Genomic DNA, 22,727 nt, shown 5'->3' with positions numbered 1-22,727 from the left:
CTAAACTCTCTATAAGTGCCTTCAATTTGTATTTACACACATCGCACATGTACAGGCCTGTCATAAACCAGGGCTGGACATATTTTCATATTTTTTCTCCAGCTGCCTACCTTCTTTACTTGGCATTAGGTAATCTGGGGACAACTGACTGGTGATAGCATTTATACTCTGAGAACATCCTGGTTTGGGATTCACATAAGTGCACGGGATTTTGGAAAAATAAAAAAATTGTGCAACTGATAGAATACAAATTTAAAAGGAAACAAGAACAAACTCACAGAGCTCTCGATCTGCTAATGTCATATACTACTTGACCCTTAAATACATAACTAGCACATCATTCTTCTGAACTCAAGAGCTACCTATAATCTGACATTCTGAAGTCACATACACAAATGATGAAGCTGACTGCCTCCCACCTATAGGAGCTGAATTCATACTAACACTAATTTCTCTAATTTTTCTCCACCTCTTCAGCCTATAATTTTATTCACCCATTTGCATCTCTTCAACTGGCATTCTTTGTGAAGCTCTTAAAGATTTATTGTTGGAAAAGCATGATATAATGAGGAGATATTATTACATTACACTCTAGAAGAATAGATTATCCAAAGGATAATACCTAACAGTGATGGAGAGCGAGGCCTATATATTGAAGCTAGAGGAAATTTTCAAACAGGGGGTTCCAAGTAAAGCTGATGCCCCAGATTGTTCCACACAGCTGCATGGAGATGTATTAAACTCACCCAGGAACCACCTGTGCTGGTAACAAGGTCAAAACAACTGCTAAATTTGACTCAGTTGGGGGAGATTAAACCATAAAACTATTACACACATCTATGTCTAGGACATGCCTATATCTGAAAGGTGATGAGGATTAAGGCATGGTGTGAATTTAAGGCCCAAAAGTGTATTCTAAAGTATTTCTGTACTCTGGCAAACTCTGCACAGATGCCAGACCTTTGCAGACTCTCCAGAGATGCAGGGAGAGAGGCCCCTCACCATGATACTAACATGCAATACAAAGGCCATACTTGGGAATACACAATTAAAAGCAATATGTAAAAACACTATTTAATAAGATTTTTTTCCCCTTCAGGGGCCATTATCTGGACAAGGCAAAACATACGCTGCAGGAGATCAGTTTCTCAAGAAATAAGATTAAAACCCACCAAAACCAAACCCTGTTTTCTTCTTTTGCTTGAGCCTTCTCCCCCCATCACAGACCTGGCTGCTAACCAGAACAAGGTCTTCAATCTACTGTGACTCTTTCCTGGAAACTTTTAAACCATCCATGACCTAAAGAGAACAGCTACTCTTCCCCAAATGAATAGACGTCATATCTCTTCTGTATAAAAGACTTTCTGTTTTCATACAGAAAGAGGCAACTTTCATTTTCAAAAGAAGGGGATTTATACCATCCTGTGTGCTGCTCTTTGGACAGAAGTGGGTGTTTAATTCACGCTGCGGGAGTTTCAAGGATGCACAGATACAGTTACCAAAAATTCTCTCAGTTTGTGTTTTATGGCTAGACCATTACCTAAGAGAGCACATTTGCTTGCCGAAGGAATCATAAAAATCTTCGAAGGCTGAGCTGAGGACTAGGAAAGAGTAGGTGTGAATTCTCATATGACTGCACACACACACATTCCCAAATGAAAGAATAATTATGAGAAAAATTAACATGGACTTGGGCATATCACAGGCTTCTCTAGCCAGCTTTCTGGGCCACTCACCAACATGACTTTCGTAGACTGAGGGAACACATGTCCCTGGAGAAAAACCAGGACAACATCACTTCTGGTGGGATTAGGGTTTTTTTGGAGGCTGAGGGGAATGCAAGGGAAACATGACTAATAAGGATCCGAGAAGACTCCAGCCTTCTGTTGCAGGTCACAGCATTGGTATCTTTATTATAACACTTGTTTTGTTCAAGTGGAGGAACAAAGAGTATACACAAGAAAATATCCCTCATTGGAAACTCAAGTTTTGTCATGTATGTGGTTTAACTGCAAATGGAGCATCTCTATTGCAAGCCCTGCCCAGACCTTGCATTACCTGGAGATGAAACATAGACCATCTTACCTCATCACATAAGAGGAAACTTCATGAGAAAAAAGGTGATAGATAGGACAGGCAGACAAGGCGAATAGATTTTTTGTACTTCGGTATGTCCTACCTTCCTTGGAAACTGCTTCAGACTTCTGCTCCGCAGCACAAAGGACCTGACACTGACAGCACCAAGATGCGGCTCAGTTTTCTATCCCCACCACATGAAGCTTCTTCGAGGTAGAGCCACATCCTCAAAAGGCCTTCTCCAGCCCAGTGATAGGGAAAGGACTTTATTATTCCCACTAGTCTTCCCTTTCTCTCTCCCCTGCTGCAGTGACTACACCTGTGCCCAGAACAGCATCACAGGTGGTACCAATACCTCAGCAGAAGAGGGGCTGAAAATAAAGTATTTGCAGCTTCTCCAGGTAACATGAAGCCATGGCAGGGAAAGTGAAGGTAGATCTGTAGTGAATCTGATTCCTTGGCTCATGCCTTGCTTAAAACCCACAGCCTGCTAAGAAGAGGGGCTCCTACCTATTTAGGGAGATGATGCACTTAAAGTCTGTTGCCTTTTTCATTCACCACCAGCTGGTAGATGCAGGTATTCACACCCTTCACACCAGGGCTGGGAGTGCAGTTTGGCCCTAGGACTGACCTCCAACCACCTACAGGTGTTCCCCCCCAATTCCTGAGGCCACAGGGATCCAACCAGCAATCTCAGCTTTGCCGGAGGGGAGACTGAGAGCCCTGTGACCCCCGGACAGTCCAAATACAGAGCACCCATGAGCTAAGAGATACACGCAAAGCCCACCACCTCTGTGGTGCTATGCCTTGGCCACATAGCGTTATAGAAGTAAACCCCAAAACTGGAAAGCAAAAAATAAGAGGTGTGGAGAAAGCAAGAGTCAATTAAAAAAAAAAAAAAAGTTCTAATTCACAGAAGTTTACGTGACCTATCAGCACAGAAATGAGGGGGATCAATCAACCCCATGCTTTTCCAGGAACACTGTCTGCTGTTTTATGGTACACTACAATGTAACACTAGTAACACCACTTGGAGGTGACCCTGCCAGCCAGGGCTATGCTCACAGCAGGACCTTCTGCCAGCATCACTCCTTCTGTGAGGGATTACAGCTCTTCAAAGCCACAGGCTGACACAGCAGTACCAGCAGAAGCCAGTAATGTAGACCTGGCTCTGAATCAAGGGCACATTTTGCTGGATAGCGTAAAGAGGGGTTTGTCCACACACAGACCTGCTAATGCTCAGCTGTATGGGAAGAGTTAAAATGCTGTGGTTGCTCTAATGTAAACACACCAGAACAGGGTGCTTTAGGACTATGGCAATTATTCCTGCATGGGACAGGAAATAAGCTACACTGGTATTAAGGTACTTCTGAATGCATCTCATTGTGGGACTGCAAAAATTAAATGTAAAACCACCCCTAAGCAAGTAGATATGGTAATAAAATTCCCACTTTTGAGGAGGCCTAACATGTACCATCCAAACCTCCATTCTAAGTGATCGACAGCCTCTGTGATTCAGAAAAAAAAGGCACGAGGGGAAAAAATGTGGCACAGAAACATGAAGACACTCCCCTACAATGACAAGAGTCAGAAGAAAAACTGGGCCTCTGGTCACCTAGCCCAGAGCCATACCTGTCAAGCCTCATTGCTTCTCGGTGATAATTGCAGCTCTGCTTCCTTCCATTGGGATGCAGCAGTCAGCTGCTTGGACTCCAAACAAGCGTTCATCGCTCTAGGCAAGGGACAACATGCCGTGGCACAGGCTCCACATCCGGGCTGGCAACAGGTCTTGTTACTACAAAGAGCAGTGGCACAGCCTTCCCTTAAATTATCTCAGAGCTGCTTCAAGGTAGGTCCCCCAAGGAGTTTCCTACACTGGGATTACTGAGGAAAAAGCAGAAGAGGGCTATGCCTTTTTCCTCCCAGCTAGAATAGCATCACTCCCTCAAGGTGCCCTCTTGGCACTGCAAGGAGGATGAGCACAGGTCACCCTGAATAATGCACAAAGATGACACAGGTAGCTTCATTTCCACCTGTAAAACCTAGTTCTGCAAACTCTCACTTAGCTGGAGGAGTAGATAGAGCCTGTGGCCCAACAGGAACAGGAAACAAGCCCTTGATCCAATTTCCCAGTAGAAAATACCCATCCATTTCAACAGGAGTGGCACCTTCTCCCAGGTTCAGGGATGGGAAAGACAGAGCGCTCTCTAATGGGTATCTCGTCATCCAGCTGCTATCAAAGTGATGCATTTCAAGGAAGATGAGGATTGCTCTTTTCGTTGGCATGTCTCAAAAGGAACTGAAATTCCTGAAGCAAACACTGAAAACTTGCTGACTACCAAGCTAGCAAGAGCACGAGTGTTGTAACAGGGTGTGTACCAAGGAAAGTTAACAGAACCTGACAGTCCAAGAGAATAACAGAAGCTCCCTAAGAAAGGTGTGTGCTGCAACAAAGCCCGGGCAGATGACCTCTCAAGAGACTTCCATCAGAATGAATAAAACCTATTTAATGAGATTAGCTGATCATTTTGCTCCACCCTCATTTATAACACTCACCAAGAGAAATGTTTTTGCAGCTGAGTATCTGACTCCACAGAGAATGCCAGAGAGACTGCGACAGAAGATATGGAAAATATACAGGGCAACCCTCTGCCGTTGGACTGTGAGCTACAGATAGTAGTTACTTAAACACCTGCTAGTTTCAGTGGCTACTCGGTGTTCATTTACACACAGAGTTTGTATCAGAGGAACTATTTCATTATTTTAACCATACCAGTGTGAAAAATCTAAGCTGATATGGATGAAGCTACAATAATCCAAGGTGCATCCCAGCAAGTTTTGCATTTCCAGGTAACCTTTTTTTTTTTTTTTTAAGAAAGAAACAAACAGTGTAACACTACAGAGCTTCAGTTTCCTAGGTGTGGACAAAACCCTAGATTTCTGTTGAAAGCCTGATTATCACCTTTTTATTTATTTTTTTCTTCCTTAAACTTCAAGAAAGCTAAACCCATTGGCTAAAACTTTGATGAGTATTATTCCCCTGACAATTCTTAGGGAGTTTAAGGTTAAAAGACTGAAGCAAAGTCAGTACTCCTGTAAGTGTCAAAGGAGCTCACTTCCTCCAGTTCCCTGCCACACTTTATTGAGCTCATCCATTATGTCTAAGCTCATCTTGGCACAGTGCATCTTCACTGTCCTTCAATCTGTAAAACCACAGGTATGTCTGTATTGGGCATCATCATGAAATTCCACAGCCGAGTTCTCTAAACATCAAACTGGTTGGAAAGTCAGACACAAGGGACTGGAGGACATGTCAAGTGACTGCCAAAGTCCACCTCTGCACTGAGGCAGGATCAAAGATACCCAGACCAATAGGTGTTGCCTATCCTATTCCTTAAAGGCTGCTGAGGAAAAAGATACCTCAGTACCTTGAGGCTATCCAGTCCAAGTTTTTAGTACCATATGCAGTGTTTCACACTTTCCAAGATATTTGGAAGAACTGAAGACCTGAATCCCCACTACGGAGCACAGCAGTTTGGCTGCCAGAATTCTTCATGGCCCAGTGCACATGTCAGGGGAGCGACTGCCTCAAAGCACTAATTCAGTGCCGCCCCCCCCCCCCCCCCCCCCCGCCCAGTCCAGCCCAGCCAGCTTCAACCACCCTCCCTAAAGAAAAGCCTTCTGCCGAGGCTCAGCCTCTGTCACCTCATTCTACTGAAAAAACACTCAGCCAAAAGGAATCCCAGTGCAAGGACCGGCCTCATGTGCCTGGGCAAGTAGGCTCTGGGGATGGCAAGGCTTGTTTGCCACGTAGCTGAGGCATGAAGCAACCTCTAATTTTAGTTTCATTCCAAAAGGCAGGCTCCATAGTTACATTTCTCCATCCATATCCATACAGATGTGGTGCTGATACAGCTGTGGCACATGAAACTTTCTGCTCAGGGCGACACAACTGTGACAAAACAGGGCTTGTATGACAATTTAGAGCTGAAAAACGAAGTAATCAAGAAAGATTTAGGGCTTTGAAGTTACAAAAAAAAGAATGCAACTGATAGTCCACTCCACTCTACCTGGATAAGTGGGAATACAGTATTGGCTACATTATAGTAAGACCTTGCCCGAGTTCTCTTTAAATACTGCCTCTGAAATCACTCACACTTAATACTGTTGTCCCAATAGCTATCTTGCCAGACAGCATGATCATTCCCCACCATGGAGAAAATGCGATCGCCTCATTACTTTCATCAACAGAGTCAGTTGACAATTCTTATTTTCTTAATAAATTATTTCTCATAACTTAGTAATACTTTAAGCTACTATAAACACATCTTGAAAGCGTACCACAATTTTAATCAGTTTCAAACATCAGATGTTGGGTTTGATACTTACGATTGCTCTGACTGTTTCTTTTAAGGGCTCCTTTTGTCTATGAAAGCAGAGATAAAGTTATCTGGGACACCAACTGTAAAGTCTCTAATTTAAGAAGTAATTTCCTCTGTCATTGACTGTAAGATGCTAATAGCTGCTGTTATTATTTTCCTCATGATACCAGGTAAGTGGTCTTAGAACAGTATCCTTTGACCTATACAAAGTGGTCATTGAGTCAACTAATTGAACAACTGTGCCCCTGAGGTTTCTAAGGGGGACATTCTTCTAAGTCCATTTTGACCTAGAAGGAAAAAACCACATCTCTCTCTCTCTAATAACTATAGTAAGAACTCAGTGTGGTATTATGAGGAGGTGACTGGGAATTATTTCTTTTTAAAGCCTCTTTTATAAGGATTCCCCATCAGCCTTTAATTAGCATGCCAGTTCCTATTCAGATGTTCCTGATCACTTACAGCTCAACATTCACTGAAGGCAACAAGTCAAACTCCCTTGAACTCTGTGGGGTCTACAGGAAGGCTTAAGGCCATGCAGGGAACTCTCTAGTATCAACACGACATTAACTGAGCAGGCCTTTGACGCCCAACTCTGGGCATCAGCCTTTGGAAGAGTTTTGCTATGGAAGATCAAAAGAAAATCTAGACTTCCAGATTTGGGGCTATGTAAATGTATCATCTGTACTCAGCAGGTATAGCACTAATTTGTCTTTTGCTGCAGAGGCAAGCGAGATGATCTGTCAACCTATTCAGTTTGACTATTTACACGTATTTTAAATCTGTGCTTACATAAAACTACAATAACGTATTTCAGAACGGAGCATCTGCCAACATACATACAGTATTCTGCTAAAGGCAGATACATACCGTAAGGTATATATAAGATCATTAGTTAGCTATGACAGGCGATTTACTGTGATTTATCTTTCAGGATCATCTCATTCACAAGGAAAATTGAGTGTCAGTCCCATCCATAACCTATACATACCGTCTAGATACTTGAAAATGATAATAGGTTAAAGGATGCAGCAGACAGCTCTCCCAGACAAGCCAAAATATTTAACCTGAAACCTTTTGGAATAGAACCTGAAAACATCAGTAGCCCAGCCAGAACTCCTGCTAACACAGATTGCCAGGGGCTAATGAACATAGAAAACTCTTTACCTAGCACATAATTTTTCTGTTGGTGGGAGAGCACTGCTCAGTTGCTTCAGTACAGATCCAAGAAATTTGCTTCTTATGGTTTTGTCCCTGTTTGAGCCAGACACAAATTAAGGCTAAATTAAGAGCTGTGGTTCAAAACGATTCAATGGAACGCAAGAACAAAGGTCAAGACTTAGATCTCTGCCCTGCAGGTGCACATCCTCAGAGCACAGCTAGATAGAGCCATCCACCTTCTGGGGAAGACTGGCAACAAAACCAGGAGTGAAATATTTGGGGTCTGATCCACGTACCACCTCGTCCATTAGCAAACCCTGCCCAGCCAGAATGACATGCCCTGGGCTTCACTGTAAGGACAGGCCAACAGTAGATCAGTCTCCAGTGACTCCACTAAAAATTAAACCATACTGAAATACAATGCGGCCACTTCCTCCACTTACAACGAAGGATGATGGATCGATCCAATGGGAGCTACCAAATTCATACAAAATCTTTCAAACAGCCATTCCTCCTTACTCTCCCACCTCCACCTCCCCTAAAAGAAAAAAAAAAAATTACAAAAAAAAAAAAAAGGGAAAAAGAAAGAAGTCGCAGCCCCCTGGGTTACTGAACCTTTAAAAGGATTTCCTCTGCCCTGCAAAACAGGTGGAAAGCTCTAAAGTACAGCCTGGCAATTTAGTCTACACATACCAGATTCAAGATTTAGCCAAAAACCTTAAATGAACCAACATAACAGCTGCCACAAAAGCCGACAACCTCTAATCAATACGTTCCACGTGTAAGACAGAACAAACCACCTCTCTGCAAAACATTCTTATGCCTGCAAAGAGTAAATAAATTACAACAAATTTAAGAAGCTCAAGTTTTGCTTGCCTTAAGAACCCCAAGCAGAACCCCTAATTTTCCAACAGCAGCACATGCTTAATTCAGAGCTGCAGTGATAAAAGCAGTTGAGACACCTGGGAGATACCACAAAACACATTTTAAAAACCATAAGATATTCACCAAGTCTGCAGATACTTGTGTGTTGCAAGAACTAATGAAGCTTAAAATCCATTGAAAATGTTAACACAATGAACAGGAAAATATTGAATGTGTTAAAGTATTTTTGCATGACTTCATCCTAGATCTTTTCATTCTCTAATTTTACTCCAGTTTTTAGTCTAGATTATAAAGAAGATTTAAAACAGGTAGCTTTTTTTCCCCTTCCAATGAAGGCTTCCCATTAATAAAAAGGAAACAAAGAAAATGAAGAAAGTGAGTAGTAAAACTTTTACAACATAATAAAATATATCAGAATCCCAGTGCAGCAGGATTGGAATTGTCTAAAGATGCTGAATTATGATCGGTTGTCACATAAAGTTCAGTCCAGAGTATTAGCAATCATATTCTCTAGCAACATGTATATAATTGGGAGATCTTCATAATAACCCTCAGTTTTAAAGGCTCATAAAAACTGCATTTTACTCGTAATTTGTAGGAGGAAAGAAGAATTCTTAAAGGAAAGTAACATCTTTCTCTCAGTAAGAAAGACTCTGAAGGCAATACACTGTGTATTTTAAAGCAAGCAACCCTAAAAGCTCTTTTCCTTTCACAGTTTTCGGTGGGTTATTATACAAACACTCAGTTTAAAAAGGTAAATACGTATCTGTAGTACGCACACCAGAAAGAAAATCAGTATTACATAGTGAGGAACCCTGCAAAAGTATATTGGAAGCAAAGCCTGTTACATGTTTTTGAGTACAAGTAGAGAGTTATTTTAAGGTAAATATCTTGATGTAACATTGTAACCAACAGTAAAACAAGCTATGGCACTGGCACAGAAAAGAAAGGATGTTGGGTTTATTAAATGCATGTAAACTACATTTATCTACCTCCAAAATACAGCATGAAAATAATTATAAAAATGAGTACTTGACACTCTGGGTAGACTCCTAAATGTCTCTACATTTTCTCAATTTCTCCCTTGACATTCTAAAACAAAATCCTTTCAGTTTGTTAGAGAGTCAACTACCGAGTACCATAAACTTTCAATTATCCCAGCCACTTTTGGACTTGCCAAGGCAAAGGTCATGAATAGGATGCTAAAGTTTCTATATGGAATAGTAAAATACAACCTGCCACCAAACCCAGATATTTTAACTTTACACTTTTGCCAGAGTAGAGCTTTTTTGTAAATAAAATGTGTTTGTTTTCAAATAAAGCTACTTCAAGCTGTTTTGGGAAGCACAGTAGCTAATAACAACAACAACAACAACAATTTCCATTTGGATTTCAAAACCTGATGAAACAAAACCACCACATGTCAAGCCTAGTGTTTTCCTACCTGGAACAGGTAAGGACCAGCTCTCAAATGCCACCTTGGGATAGTTCAGACTAGTAATCCCCTTCATGTTTAGATGAGACACCAGCATGAACAAGAAAGAAAGAAGGAAAGAAGAAAAAAAAAAAAATTCTACCCTGTCCTCTTCTTTTATTAGGAATGCCTACAGCAGTGGGTAAGACCCGGTAAGCAAGCCGAGGAGCCGGAGGACCAGACTAACCCAAACCCACTACTAGAGAGAAACAGGTTTAAGAAGAGACTTACTGCTTGCCATGTGACTTGGGGAGGTATGCTGCCCATTGGGTGTGCTGGAGGTGAGGTCAATGGCCATGCCAGACTGCTCCCTTTCGGGCGAAAGCTCATTGTCACCTGCTTTCATAAAACAAGTCCCCCATAAGGTTCCATCCCCTTCTTCAGCAGAGCAACACAACGATTAAAAAGCACGACTTGCTTGCTCCCTTCACCCTTCCCTCCCTTACCCGCAGGGTCTTCCACAGCCTGTAAAAACTGAACTCTCGGTAGCCACAAGTTTGACTGACTAATTTTAAAAGCCCCCCCAAGCCCATTGTCACCCGTCTTCTACGCACAGAGCTGTGACAAACCTTGCCCCAGCTGCTCTGTCTCGAGAAGTTAGGATTACTTTTCCATTTGTGGACACCAAAAATCCAGGCTGGGCAGGAGAAGACTGAAACAGTACTTCACCGTACAGACCTTCCCCCCAAAGGTCTGGGTTAACTGACAGTTCAACAACTTACACAAACCCTGACAGAGAAAACAGGCTGCAATTTGAATTTCTGAAGATGAAGTCTCTCTCATTTGCAAAGTTCATTCATCCTCAGCAAATATTTAAAGCTAGAGGTACTCACCCATGTACCCATCCCCATACATGTTTCAGTCATACACAAAGTTTATGCTTAAATGCTATTAATTCGGTGTCAATCTCAATGCAAACCCCATACACAAGGAAGCTAAAGTTCCAGGTGTCTGCATTATAGAAAAGATAGCAGGAAAAAGAAAAGTAATTCAGAATAATCAAATCAAATCACTACTTACATGTTATATATCCATCAGCAGCCTCTGCTTCCATAGTCAAAGTGCAGTGCTGCAAGGCAGAAAAGTACACCCTCAAAGACGCCTGTCAGTATCAACCATTAAATGATTAAACTTACTTAGAGCCCTAAGTAGTTGCCCATTTTACTGCTGTTGCAACCATTGCCTACAGAAACACACAAGTGTACTGCATGTGCTCATTTGCAAATCACTGAACTCTTCCTGCAAATTATGTGAGTAGAGAAATTCAGCTACCTCCTGGGCAGGCGGCACCGGGATCATCTTGGTCTGACTGTACCCCCCTCTGTCCCCACTCACATTTTTACCTGATCTGAGAGTTTTTTCTCCCTGACTTTCCACTTTTGCTCAAGGCAGGATGGTAATGATTTATCAATTATCAGCTCTCGCAGCCAAAACAGACTTTGAGGAGATGGATACTATTAACAATTGCTCTTTTCACATGCACTCCAAGAGACTCCATCCTATCTAAACAAAATAAAGCCCTCCAGCATACATTCCCCTTTGAGACAGTTATTACAACTCTTTGTCTCACACCACCGTATGCACTCACACACCTGTACACACACCTGTTCACTCTAACCCTATTTATCTGCCACAGCATGGGGCCCGAACATCACACTTAATACTCCCAGATCATACATTTTGTGGTGTGAAGCAATCTTAAAGTTTCTGGAAGCACTTTGCTGACAGAGAACAAGCTATTACTTTCCAGAAACCCAAGTAACTGTATAGAATGACACCCCCTAGCTATCATTTGATATATATTGGGGGGGGGGGGGGGGGGGGAAGAGAGAGATCAATAATCATAACTATGTTCTTTTAAGTGGAAAAGTTAAGAATATGACATGACCAGAGGACAATTTTATTTCCTCTCTCCCTCCACGGCCTCTTTTTTGCCTTTAGTTTCAAAACTCTCACTGCACCAGGCAGCTAAATTATTCACAATGAGCCATTTCTGTATTGATCGCCAAGTATATTTAGCCCTGGCTCCTGGAATTTCTCCATTACTTACTGGAAAACAGGCAGCTTCACTTCTTGTCTCCAAAACCACTTCCCTCCCCCTCCCTTAACCCGCTTTCCTCTCTCCCCCCCCCCCCCCTTCCCCCAATAAATAAATACTTTTCTCTGTGCTCTTCTTTGGTATAAAGCAGATCAAATTCCCAAGGCATTCAGCACATAACACTTAAATTTCAACCTGCCCAGCTGCTACTAAACTCTCTTCAATTACTGATTTTCACATGACTCTTAAAAAGAGATCTCAAAAAAAAAGTTTTCAAAACAGGTAAGCCGCTTCCTCAAGCCCTTCAAAATTACCTTATCTTCCCCCTAGTCCAGGTAGGCAGGCACACACTGAGAAAAAGAAAGAAACATCAGAAGCAACAGGGAAAGATCATCCCAACCAATGAAGTGGAAGGAAAGAAAGGGGAGGAAGGGAGGAGGAAGAGAAAGGAAGACAAAAAGAAAAGCAGAAACATCCATAACCGAAATTAAAACATGGTTTGATTTTAATTTTTTATTTCTTTAAGGGGGGGAGGAGGAGGAAGAGGAGGGGGAAAAGAAAAAGTTTGGTCACCATTTTTAGGCTGGTGATGGCAAATCCCAGCTGCTAAACCTCCCTCTCCACAACGAATGGTGAGAGAGAGTTTTGCTCGGGCTGGAGACAGAACAAGATCGGGAAAGTTTAAAAAATATTTTTTAAGAAGAGAGGGAGAAGGGGGGGGGGGGGGGGGAGAGGGAGAGGGAGAGGGGAAAGAAACCCGCCCCCGGCACTTACAGGTGGGGCATGCAGAGCCGGGGAGCCGGGCAGCCCCGGGGATGAGCCGGCGGGGAAACTCGCTCAGGAATGGCACATACTTTGAAGGAAGATGAAGAACAAAACAACAAAAAAAAGAGGGAGAGGGAGAGGGAGGGAGGGAGGTCAGCCGGTGCTACAGCAATGCGATTAACCAGCGGGGAGAGAGAGAGAAAAACTTGATCCACCGGTTCCTTACGAATCGGCACGAAAACGGGGGGAGAGAAGGGGATGTGGGGAGGGATGGGATGGGATGGGATGGGATGGGGGGGGGGGGCGCGGCAGATGCACTCACACCCCGCGCAGGAAACCTAGGCCAACTTCCCCGGAGTGCTGCTCCGGCCCTGGGCGACACCGGGCTCCGCGCCTCATCCCTGCCTCTCCCCGCCCATACCACAACCTGTCAAAGTCATGCAAGTCCTGCCTCGTTTTTCATTTCATTTTATTTTCTCTCTTTCCCTTCCACACCGTCACCTCCGTCCCTTCCACCCCCCACCCCCCGCCGCCGCGTCAGGCCGCAGCCCCCCGGGGGCCCGCAGGTGGCGACGGGCGCTGAGGGAAATGGCAGTTGGGGCCGGCACTGACTAACGGACCGGGCGAGCCCCGCCGCCCCCCCAGCACACCCGCCCCCACCGCCCGCTTGGGATGGATTGGGGGGGCGCTTTTTTTTTGGGGGGGGGGGGAAGAGGGGCTAACAGCAACAAGTCATCGGAGCCCACCGGAGATGCAGCACAACCGCACTTTACTCGGGGACCCCTCCACACAGACACACACACACACACGGCCACACGCAGACAGACAGCCCCGCCGTCCCCGCAGCCGCCTCGCACACCGGACGGAGCTGTCCTCCCCACCAGGGAAAGAAAGACCGGAGGGGGGGGGGGGGGGGGATGGGGGGGTGGGGAGAGGGAAGAAAAAAAAAAAAAAAAAGAAAAAGAAAGAAATAAAAAGAAGCCAGGCGCAGATTTACCTCAGCCGCGCAGGCAGTGAATCACTTCCATCACCCTTTTGTTTGTGTTTTTATTAGTGTCGGCTCTCTCTGCCTAGTGGAGGTGTGTTTGTGCACGGCAGTTGGCTATGGAAACTAAGGCAGTGGAGCTGTAGCTAAGGGTAATCCTGTTTTTACTTCCTCCATCTTCAGAGAGCAGGGTTAGCCTGGGACAGCTGGTCAAACCCCGAGAAACCGATCCGGCGGCGGCGGCAGCCGCACGCCCGCACTCACTCACACACACGCACGCACTCGCACACACACACACACACACACACACAGAGTCGCGCACAGACGGACACGCTCACACAGACACGCGCGGCCGCCGGCGCCCCCACACGCGGGCGGGCGGGTGCGCGCAGCCACGCGGGCGCGCGCCCGCCCCAGCCGCCCCGCGGCGCCTCACCCTAAGGCGCGCGGCTGGAGGTGGCGGGGGGGGGGGGCGGGTGGTGGGTGTGAGGGGAAGGGGGGGCGCGGGGGGCGGGTGCCCGCGCGGGCAGGGCCGCTCAGCACGCTCGGCAATCGATTAGAGGACAAGTGCCGCCGCCGCCGCCGCCGTGTGCGCTCCGCGCCTCACGCGGACGGACACGCGCGCGCGCGCCGCCCCCCCCTCCGGGCACCGCCGCGTCCCTGTCGTCTTCCCCCCCCCCCCCCCCCCCCCCTCCTCCGGGCACCGGGCTACCCCGTCGTCCCGCGTCCCCACCCCGTCCCTCCCCGCCTCCGCTCCCCGCGCCTCCTCCCCCCGGGAAGCGGCAGCCGCTGGGCCGCCGCCGGGCGGGTGAAGTTGCCGGTGGAGTCATGATTCAGCACTTCTATTTTTAACCGCCGGGCGGCCGCGGGTGCGCAGCGCCCGCCGCCCCTCGTCCCGCCGCTCTCCCGCCCGTATCGGCTTCGCACGAATTAACCGCCGCGGTGGGAGCCCGGGGGCGGCGGGAGCCCGGGGGCGGCCGGAGGGGAAGGGTTCAGAATTGCCGCGCGTGGTATCTAGTTGAACGTTCGAAGTAAACATGAGGTAATTTCTTTTCCTTTTTGTAAGCGTTGGGCTCGGAGAGAAAGCCTGGTTAAAATAAAAGCCTTTCCACGCTGTTTTTCCCCCTCTCCTGCGGAGCCGGCGCGGCGGGGCGAGGGGAAGGAACAGCATCTTTCTCCCGAGGAAAACCCTCGCTCTGCCTCGCAGCCGAGGCCGAAGGAACGCCTCCCAGTGCCACCGTCCCACCTCGGGGGCCTGACCCAAACCCACCGCAGGCGGCGAGGCAGCGCCCCGTGTCTTCAGTGCCAGCCGCGAACGTGCGACGCGCTCTCTCGCGGGAGCTTCCCCTTGCCTTCGACAGGTCTCGGCTCAGGTGCGCCAGCATCGTCCCTTTTTTCTTCCAGCACCTCTGCATCGAAGCTGAACTGCCGGGTACTGGTGGCTGTGGAAATGCCGTTATTAGGCACCAGAGTTAACAGTCCGTGAAGAAGCTCTGGTTGCGTATGTCGTGCACCGTATACGCAGCTGTTACTAAATCTAAATTTGCAAAGTTAAGCAGACAAACACTAGGAAGCATTGGAATTCAGGCAGCCCGTACACCCTTGAGCCTTTTCACCCAACAGGAATAACAGGGAGCTATGCTTTATTTTCACTGGCACCAAAGGGGAATAACACCACGTGCATTTTGCCAGTGCGGTTCAGACGGCAGTACCTCCATCACTACGTACCCACGTTCTTTGTGTGTCAAGAGCCTGCAAAGGCTCTAGGTACCTGTAAGTTTCGCTTTCAGGCAAAATCTTAACTGCAGCCTTAACTCTTGCTCTAGCTACACGTGAGCACAATACTGTTGCTAGAGGCAGTAAAGTAAAACCCAGGTTTAATTAGCTCAGCCACTTCACATCAAATGACATTCTGCTTTGTGGTGGCAGAGCCACCCTATCCTGAGAGAGGGAGACAAACTCCACTTTTAAAAGTACATTAAATTATTCAGCCAGCCAAAGACACTGAAGTTAATAGACAGCTCTCTCCCCAGCACTACAAATTTTAGCCAATTAGTCATTACGCCACATCTGTGAAGTGGGTTAATTTAACTCTTCTCATTTTGCATAGGAAGGAGGCAGAAAGGTTAGGGGACTGGCCCAAGGCCACAAAGAGCACTCGGAGCTGAGCCTAGAAAGCAGACTTCTTGTTTCCCACGCCTACGTTTCAACAACCAGACTTGGCTTGCCTACATCAGAAGAGAGACTGGCATAGCTATAGCTGTGTAATTATACCATAACAGTTTATGCCGGAATAACTCTCCTTGCGGACATCCTCCTCCAGATGGAAAGTGACTTCCCAAAAGCTGTCCAAATGAATTCGCTCAACGGCACACACTTTGGGGTCTGCCTTCCCCCCCCCCCGCGCCTTCATTTTGAGGGGGTGGGGGCAAAATTCCTGAGATGTGGGTCTCGGCAGCGTTTTGAAGCCTTTGATCTCTTTTACAGACCATTGAAAAGCAGGGACAAATGCAAAACATGTCATTGAAATGCTACAAGTCTTGTTGTCAAGATTTTTATGGTGCTTTTCATCAAAATGTTGAAAACTGAAAGCTTCCAGCTGGCTCTCCTTACAGGTAATAATTTAATAGCTAACAGCTTTTCTCCCAAAGCTGCTGGAACCTGCTTGAGCCATGGAAGCTGATGGGAAAAGCCAGACCCATCCTCTACCATAATTATTTCTGATTTTTTAATCCTGCTGCTCCATAAGCTTTCAAAACCAAATGAAGCTGTGAAAACAACGAGGAGCGACCAAAGGAAAAGTCAGGGACAGGGAATAAAGTGAAAGGATTTGCCTTTAAAAATCAGCTTGTTAACTCCAAGGACTGCAGAGATGAGCACATCTTCACTACAGCAACACAGGGGTGAATCACTGGCTCCAATGCAAAACTCATCTCAGAGGCTGCAGCAAGAGCTCCACAGTGATTAACATCAACGACACACCTGCCCCCAAGTGATACTCAGCAGAGCAGCTGTCATGATCTTGAGGACCCAGTGATGGTTTGGGGATCAGGAAACCAGGATTCACATCCAACCATGGTCAGAGGTCCTCCACGTAACTTCAGCCAAGTCATTATTTCTCTGCCTTTCACTTCTCCATTTCTAAAACGCAGCAAATATGCAAGGAGAGTTTTTCTTCTGCCAAGCAACGCCCCAAGAGCAGTTCTCAGCTTTGCCACGAACTTCTGCCATATTACACATCTCTGAAAGAGCCATCCCTGGAGCTCCTGTGAGCCCAGTGGGCAGCCCCTTTCCCTTCCATTTCCATCAACAAGACCTAAGCAGCCTTCATGCAGCCCTGCCTACCCTGGGACAGTGTCCTGCCACACAAGCCCAGCTGCCCTGGGGATCACAGGCTGTGCCAACAGCCACCTACTCTTGAGACCCATGATGTCCCTCCAGACATTCTCTCAGTCTCCATGGGCCTCAGTCCTCCTCCTGTGTGCTGGAGATAATAGAGCTCCCCCATCTCACAGGGACCCCGGGAGGAGATTTTAATTCCTTATCACTTGTCAGTAACATGCTTTGATAAGTCAGTGATGGGCTCAGCCTGTCTTTAGCAAAAGATGCAACATTTAACCCATATATATGCCTGCATATGCACATGCATGTGTGTGAGAACTATTACTCAAAACAGCTATAATGCTTTTATGTAAATTCTGGCTTAAATTATCTAATCCTTTTTTTATATGCCTGTGTGAGGTCAAGGTAGTCTAGGAGTTCACTCCCCCAAAGCTTGTATTAGGTATTCACATAAATAGTAGTTAATCGCAGCAAAAGCTCCAGCTTTATTTAGATTTAGCAAATTAAAAAGACATACCTAACACACTGTTGCCTTGGACAGCTATGAATACCACAGAGCGGCAGACCCCTGCGTCAGCTTTCTTGCCTTTAGACTGAACCCTGTCTTCTCTCCCCACAGAAGGGGCACTTTGAAGACAAACTGGATCAAATCCCAATATACTTTGAAGAGGACAAATGTAGACCTTTCTTTACTTACTGTGTGCTGGGCAGTCTAAAAAACCATATAAGGACTAATCTATTCATTATTTCATCTCCTACTCTTTACTACAATAAAGCACTGTTTTATGCTTATATGCATCAATAAAGAGACCTATAAAGAAAATAATGAACATCCTTGAATATCTTCAGAGCATACCCTATTAATTTTAAAAGTGACACAACATACTGTACCCCTTGTATTTCACCAAGATAAAAGCCTATAGATTAATTCCTATTAAAACAGTTGGTATTTTCAGGACATGCAGATGTAATTTATGGAGAGGCACAATACTCATAATAGCTCAAAGGCCACAGAAACTGTAGATCTGTGTCTGTTACTGTAGTTGTACAGGCATTCATTGTACAGAGAGCAGTTGAAAAGGCAGAGTATGTAATCTGAATACTAAATTTGTGAATAGTTTCTCACTTGGGCTGGTTAGGCTTTTCAAGAGCAGCGGATGCTTTGTGGGGGACTTTGTAAAACATTCTGCTAATATATCACATGGTTGCTGTATTTTCTTCTCTTATCTTTACTTTCAGAGCTTTATTCATGAAGACACAATATTTGATTCTTAAAAGGGCACCAGCTCCTGCTCTGTACTTTCCACCTGAATTCAGTGTGTTCTGTGAGAGACAGTTTTCACAACAAATACTTCCTCCTTCTTCTATAAAGTGGATGACTTTAGGTGTATATAACCCAAAAGTATACAAGAAACAAAGATCTTTTCCCTCACCCCTGTGTATTCCAATTGCCATATCCAAGTTACTTGGAAAATAGTATTATATTTTCTGTTTTATTATCAATAATAAAAGTGTACAGGTTTCTCTTTTATTATGGAGATATAAATGTATATATCATTTATGAGGAAGGGCAATTCTAAAGTGTCCTAACAAAATTTAATTATGACACAAGCTACTAACAGAGAAGCCTTGAGCCTGGGATCATTTTTATTCTTTGCTTGTACAGCACCTACACAATGAGGATTTATGCATGACCTAGCTTCCCACTTAGTACTTTAACAAAAATAAGAATTAACTCTTACTTTGCTTATGGCTGGAAATCACAGTACCAACAGACATGCATACATCCAACACTGAACAGTGAACAACACAGAATTATGAAGTTCGTGAAGCAGCTGATATAAAAGCATACTGACTCTATTTAAATTACTGGAACTGCTGAAGGCATTTAGGTGGATAGACAGTTCTTACTTGAGCTGAAATTTGGCAAAATTATAGGCGTCAATTATGTTGACTATTGCCAAGTACCAGGGAACATTCAGCGACAAATGACCAGGCTCATGGCTTTGCAACATCTGAAAATTTGGTGGGAATAGAGTTCTTCCATTTCTCTGTGACAGGATTAACATAAAGTTTGAATCTCAAAAGGTCAAAAGTTGCCATCTGGCTTTCAAGGGGCTTCTACAACACAGAAGACTTCTACCAAATTGGGCTGCGAACACCATGGGAGCAGGTCTTGTTAGGCCTCTGACACCTTCTGGGCTCAACCTGATATACTACAGCTATATTCATAGCTCTCATCCTGGGTGAAGTATAGAATAAATAAGGCCACCCCGTGCATACATTCTGAACGTGAAAAGAGTTTCCACTACCTCTCTTTAAACCTTGGCAAAGAATTGAGGAATAAAGACATTTTCTCTTTTTGAATCCAACCGACCTGTAAGTGCACAGCATGAGCCAGTGCCTCCCTGGGGGCCAGGAGCCACAAGGGTGCCCCTGGCCAGCACGGCAGGAACCTCAGCAGCCAGGGTCCATCCCACAGCCCCCAGCAAAGGAGTAGGGCAGGCCAGAGTTGATGGCCAGGTCTAACCAACAATCCTGATCTTCGGGCAAGGCTGCAGTGATGAGGCAGGTCTGAGGCCAAGCCGAGAAATCAATCCGCAGATCAGGATCAGCAAGGTCCACAGCTAGGCAGAGGCACAACTTTGGCCAAGCAGGAGACCAGCACTCCCCAAACATAGCCCCCAAAAAAAGAACAAAGCATGGGGCCGAGCTTAATGGGCTCCTGGCCCAATGGCAGGAATGTGGGTGGAGGCCCCAGCTGCGGCTGATCACAGTCATTAAGGTCTGTTAGTGCCTTCAGTGTCCTCACACTGCCAGCTCAGCTTTAACTCTGAACAACTACAGGTAGGAGTTTTCAAACAAGGAAACAAGTAGCTGACCTTATTGTAAAGTTAGGGAGTCTAATTGTGTATGCTCTTGCTCAGCAGGAGCTGTTAGGCATCCCACTCCTCCTTCACTGAAGAGGGATGCTGTGCATGAGAGAAGTAACTGGCACGTTTTAAGATTACGTCTCACCTTACCTTGCAAGAGTCTTGCAGACCTCTCTGGAACTTAAACAGGCTGTTTTCCCTGATTCTACCTGGGTGGTTGCATGATTTCCCTCAGGGTCCCAGAGGCTTTTTTCAAAACACCTGAAGGATGATGTCCTGTTTATTCACTTCACTCCTCACTCGCCACATTTCCAAAAACAACACCCCCGACTCCGTTCAGCATGCATCACTACAAAAAAGTCAGCACGGATTTACTGGCATGTACTTCACCCTCCTCAAGTCCTTGTCCCTCTTCCTTCACTGCTTTTCCAGCACCATGCTGGTGCTTGTAGGGAGCCGGGGAGAGGCAGCAGCTGGTGCTGGATTGAAAACTAGTTGCTGTGATGGTCAGGGACTAAACAGCTACAGCATCTTTCAGGGTGACAGCAGCTCCTGCAGGCGTGGGGCTCTGTAACATGACCTGAACCAGGGGATGGGCACAGCTGTCCCAGGCCAGGGGAGCAAGGCAGGGATTAGGCCCCTCTGTGCTGCTCCATACAACGCGTGGACTCAGAGTGAGCAGTTCTGTGTGAAGTACCACCACTACAGTGAGCGCTGGGTGTGAAAAGCTGCCTTCCAAACCAGTCTTTTGATCATTGCAGAAATGGTATGTTGTCAGAGTCTCAGGAGTAATGAAGTCAGAGCGTAAAATTGTCTGAGAAAACAAAACCACCCAACCTTCCACCTCCAGCAGCAGCACAGCTGAGCCAAGGGCTGACACTCTGTCATCTCAGAGGTGAAGGACAGCCTGGGCACTAAGCCTGAGTCTGGGTTGTGGATGACTCGCTTTCAATGCCTTGCTTTGGAGAAGGATATTCATTTCCCCCTCTGTTTGCAAGGGGTATTCTGCTACAGGCACCTTGTTTAGCCTCCTGTTCCTCGGCTGCTTCTGGAGTCCATGGAAAAGGCTGATGCACGCAGATTGCAACTCCAAGCACCAAAATTGGATTCCTGCTTGTAGTCGCTTTCTGGAGGAGCATTTCTTTCGCCGGTGACTACACAGGAAGTCTGGAGATATCAGCTGGCTAAATTAGTTAGTTTCAGTGGGTGAATACCCTGTTCATACTGTTCTTCACCTAGAAAATAAAGCTGATAGTATTTCTTCTCCTCTGTCAACTGTGTTGAGACTCAGGAACACCTCAGTGAGAGGGGCAGGGACTTGGCTACAGCTGTGATGGAGGCTGTGCGAGTGTGCAAGAGAGCACCATCTAAAAAATAGGGGGGTTGTAGGCCTTTCTTGCCCATAAGCAAGGTGTCATCATAGAAGTGTCCTGGGGTTGGTTTGTGAAAATAGTCACCTTAAATTATCTGGCCAGTTAATTTGTTAATCAGTTTTAAAGTGGAGCTGGGTTAAATTTGATTAACCACAAGCAACAATTTAGATCATAAAAATAAAACATTAGCATTTTTTTACACTCCTCTCAGTGTTACATGAAACAACATTTGACCACAGCCTTTTAAAGCTGCATGTTAATTTTTATTGCTAAGCATTCCCCTGTCTCACTCCAGCAGCATAGCTGATGGAGTGCTCCACAGCCTTTTTTAGGAGACTGATTCATTTAGTGGTAGAGGATTTTTTCATTTTTCAAAGTTTTATTTATTATTCTTATTTTACTCCAGGAAAGGAATAACATTTCTCTACATTCAGGCATTACCCACACATAACTGTGCAAGCAAAGAAAACATAACTTCATTCTTGTGGTTTGAAAATTCCTCCTTTTTTCTGTTTATTTATTTGTTTTTTAGAGGGAGGCGTTTCTATTTTTTAGTTCTCCTTTGGGGATTTCAATCAATGAAGATATCATTCAGTCTCTATATTAAAGAGACAATCTTTTACTCCCGGCTACTGCCAATACACTGTTATTTTTTTCTGAGATCTGGAAGAACAAATGTTACTTTCTGTTTATTAGCAACATGAGGGATTCTTCTAATTAAGATTTTGCGTGGTGGAACAATGAGTAAAGAAGGTGTCATTTTATTAGGTATCTTTTCTTCACTGCACAGGCCTGAGCTTATACCACTAACATCAATAGAAATTCTCCTACTGACTTCAGCTGAAAAGTCCCTGTCTAAAATCTACAAAAGTAAAAAATAAAGATTCAAATTTTAAAAGCATTATGAATGAGGACACAAATAGAAAAACCTTTGCAGACATTATCATAATTTTTGTCTTAAACATTCTTCTCTGAGTTGCTTTTGCTGGTTTATTGCGTTCGTACGCTGCTAAAGAGTGGTCTTCTCATAACAAAACTTTCCTCATGCAAAACATTTACAGAGGTTATTATGAAGTGCTATAGAAGTACCAGGTCTCAGCTTACTCACTGCATTAGAAAGGCAAATAAATGCTTTTCGTAGTGGCTTGCTGCTGGTTTGTCTTTGTTGAGATGGTTTTTAATCCAACAAGGGTATAATTTCACATTTGGCTCTGAAGTTTGGTTAAAAATAGCTATTGAAAATGACCCTTAAAATCTGAAGATGTTTTCCATGGAAATTGTATTCAAAGTAGCTATCGATCTTTAGCATTGACTTGATCTTTAAGTGATTTCTGCACTATACTGAGTTGTCTTAACTGACTGACAACAAAATCATG

At 45.1% G+C, this 22,727-nt stretch overlaps 1 protein-coding gene across 8 annotated transcripts in view; it reads right to left on the bottom strand.

The window, feature by feature from the left end:
- The window catches only part of IKZF2 (IKAROS family zinc finger 2), a 121,440-nt gene extending 107,291 nt beyond the window's left edge, over positions 1-14,149 (bottom strand). For 2 of the 8 annotated variants that reach the window (XM_049800640.1, XM_049800678.1), the window contains exons 1-3: positions 13,776-14,149; positions 10,996-11,044; positions 10,207-10,311 (exon numbers count right to left, since the gene is read on the bottom strand). In XM_049800640.1, the coding sequence (XP_049656597.1) occupies positions 10,207-10,311; positions 10,996-11,029 (139 nt within the window). In that variant the 5' untranslated portion in view covers positions 11,030-11,044; positions 13,776-14,149. Of the gene's footprint in view, positions 1-10,206; positions 10,315-10,995; positions 11,045-12,327; positions 12,768-12,787; positions 13,019-13,775 lie in introns of those variants that run through there. The other 6 variants (XM_049800622.1, XM_049800660.1, XM_049800613.1 and 3 more) reach the window with 6 other exon arrangements.
- Between the last annotated feature and the right edge of the window lie 8,578 nt (positions 14,150-22,727).

Source organism: Accipiter gentilis, chromosome 1 (assembly GCF_929443795.1).
Source record: "Accipiter gentilis chromosome 1, bAccGen1.1, whole genome shotgun sequence".
NCBI lineage: Eukaryota > Metazoa > Chordata > Aves > Accipitriformes > Accipitridae > Astur > Astur gentilis.
Note: the sequence above shows the minus strand (reverse complement) of the source record. Positions and strands in the feature narration are given on the sequence as shown.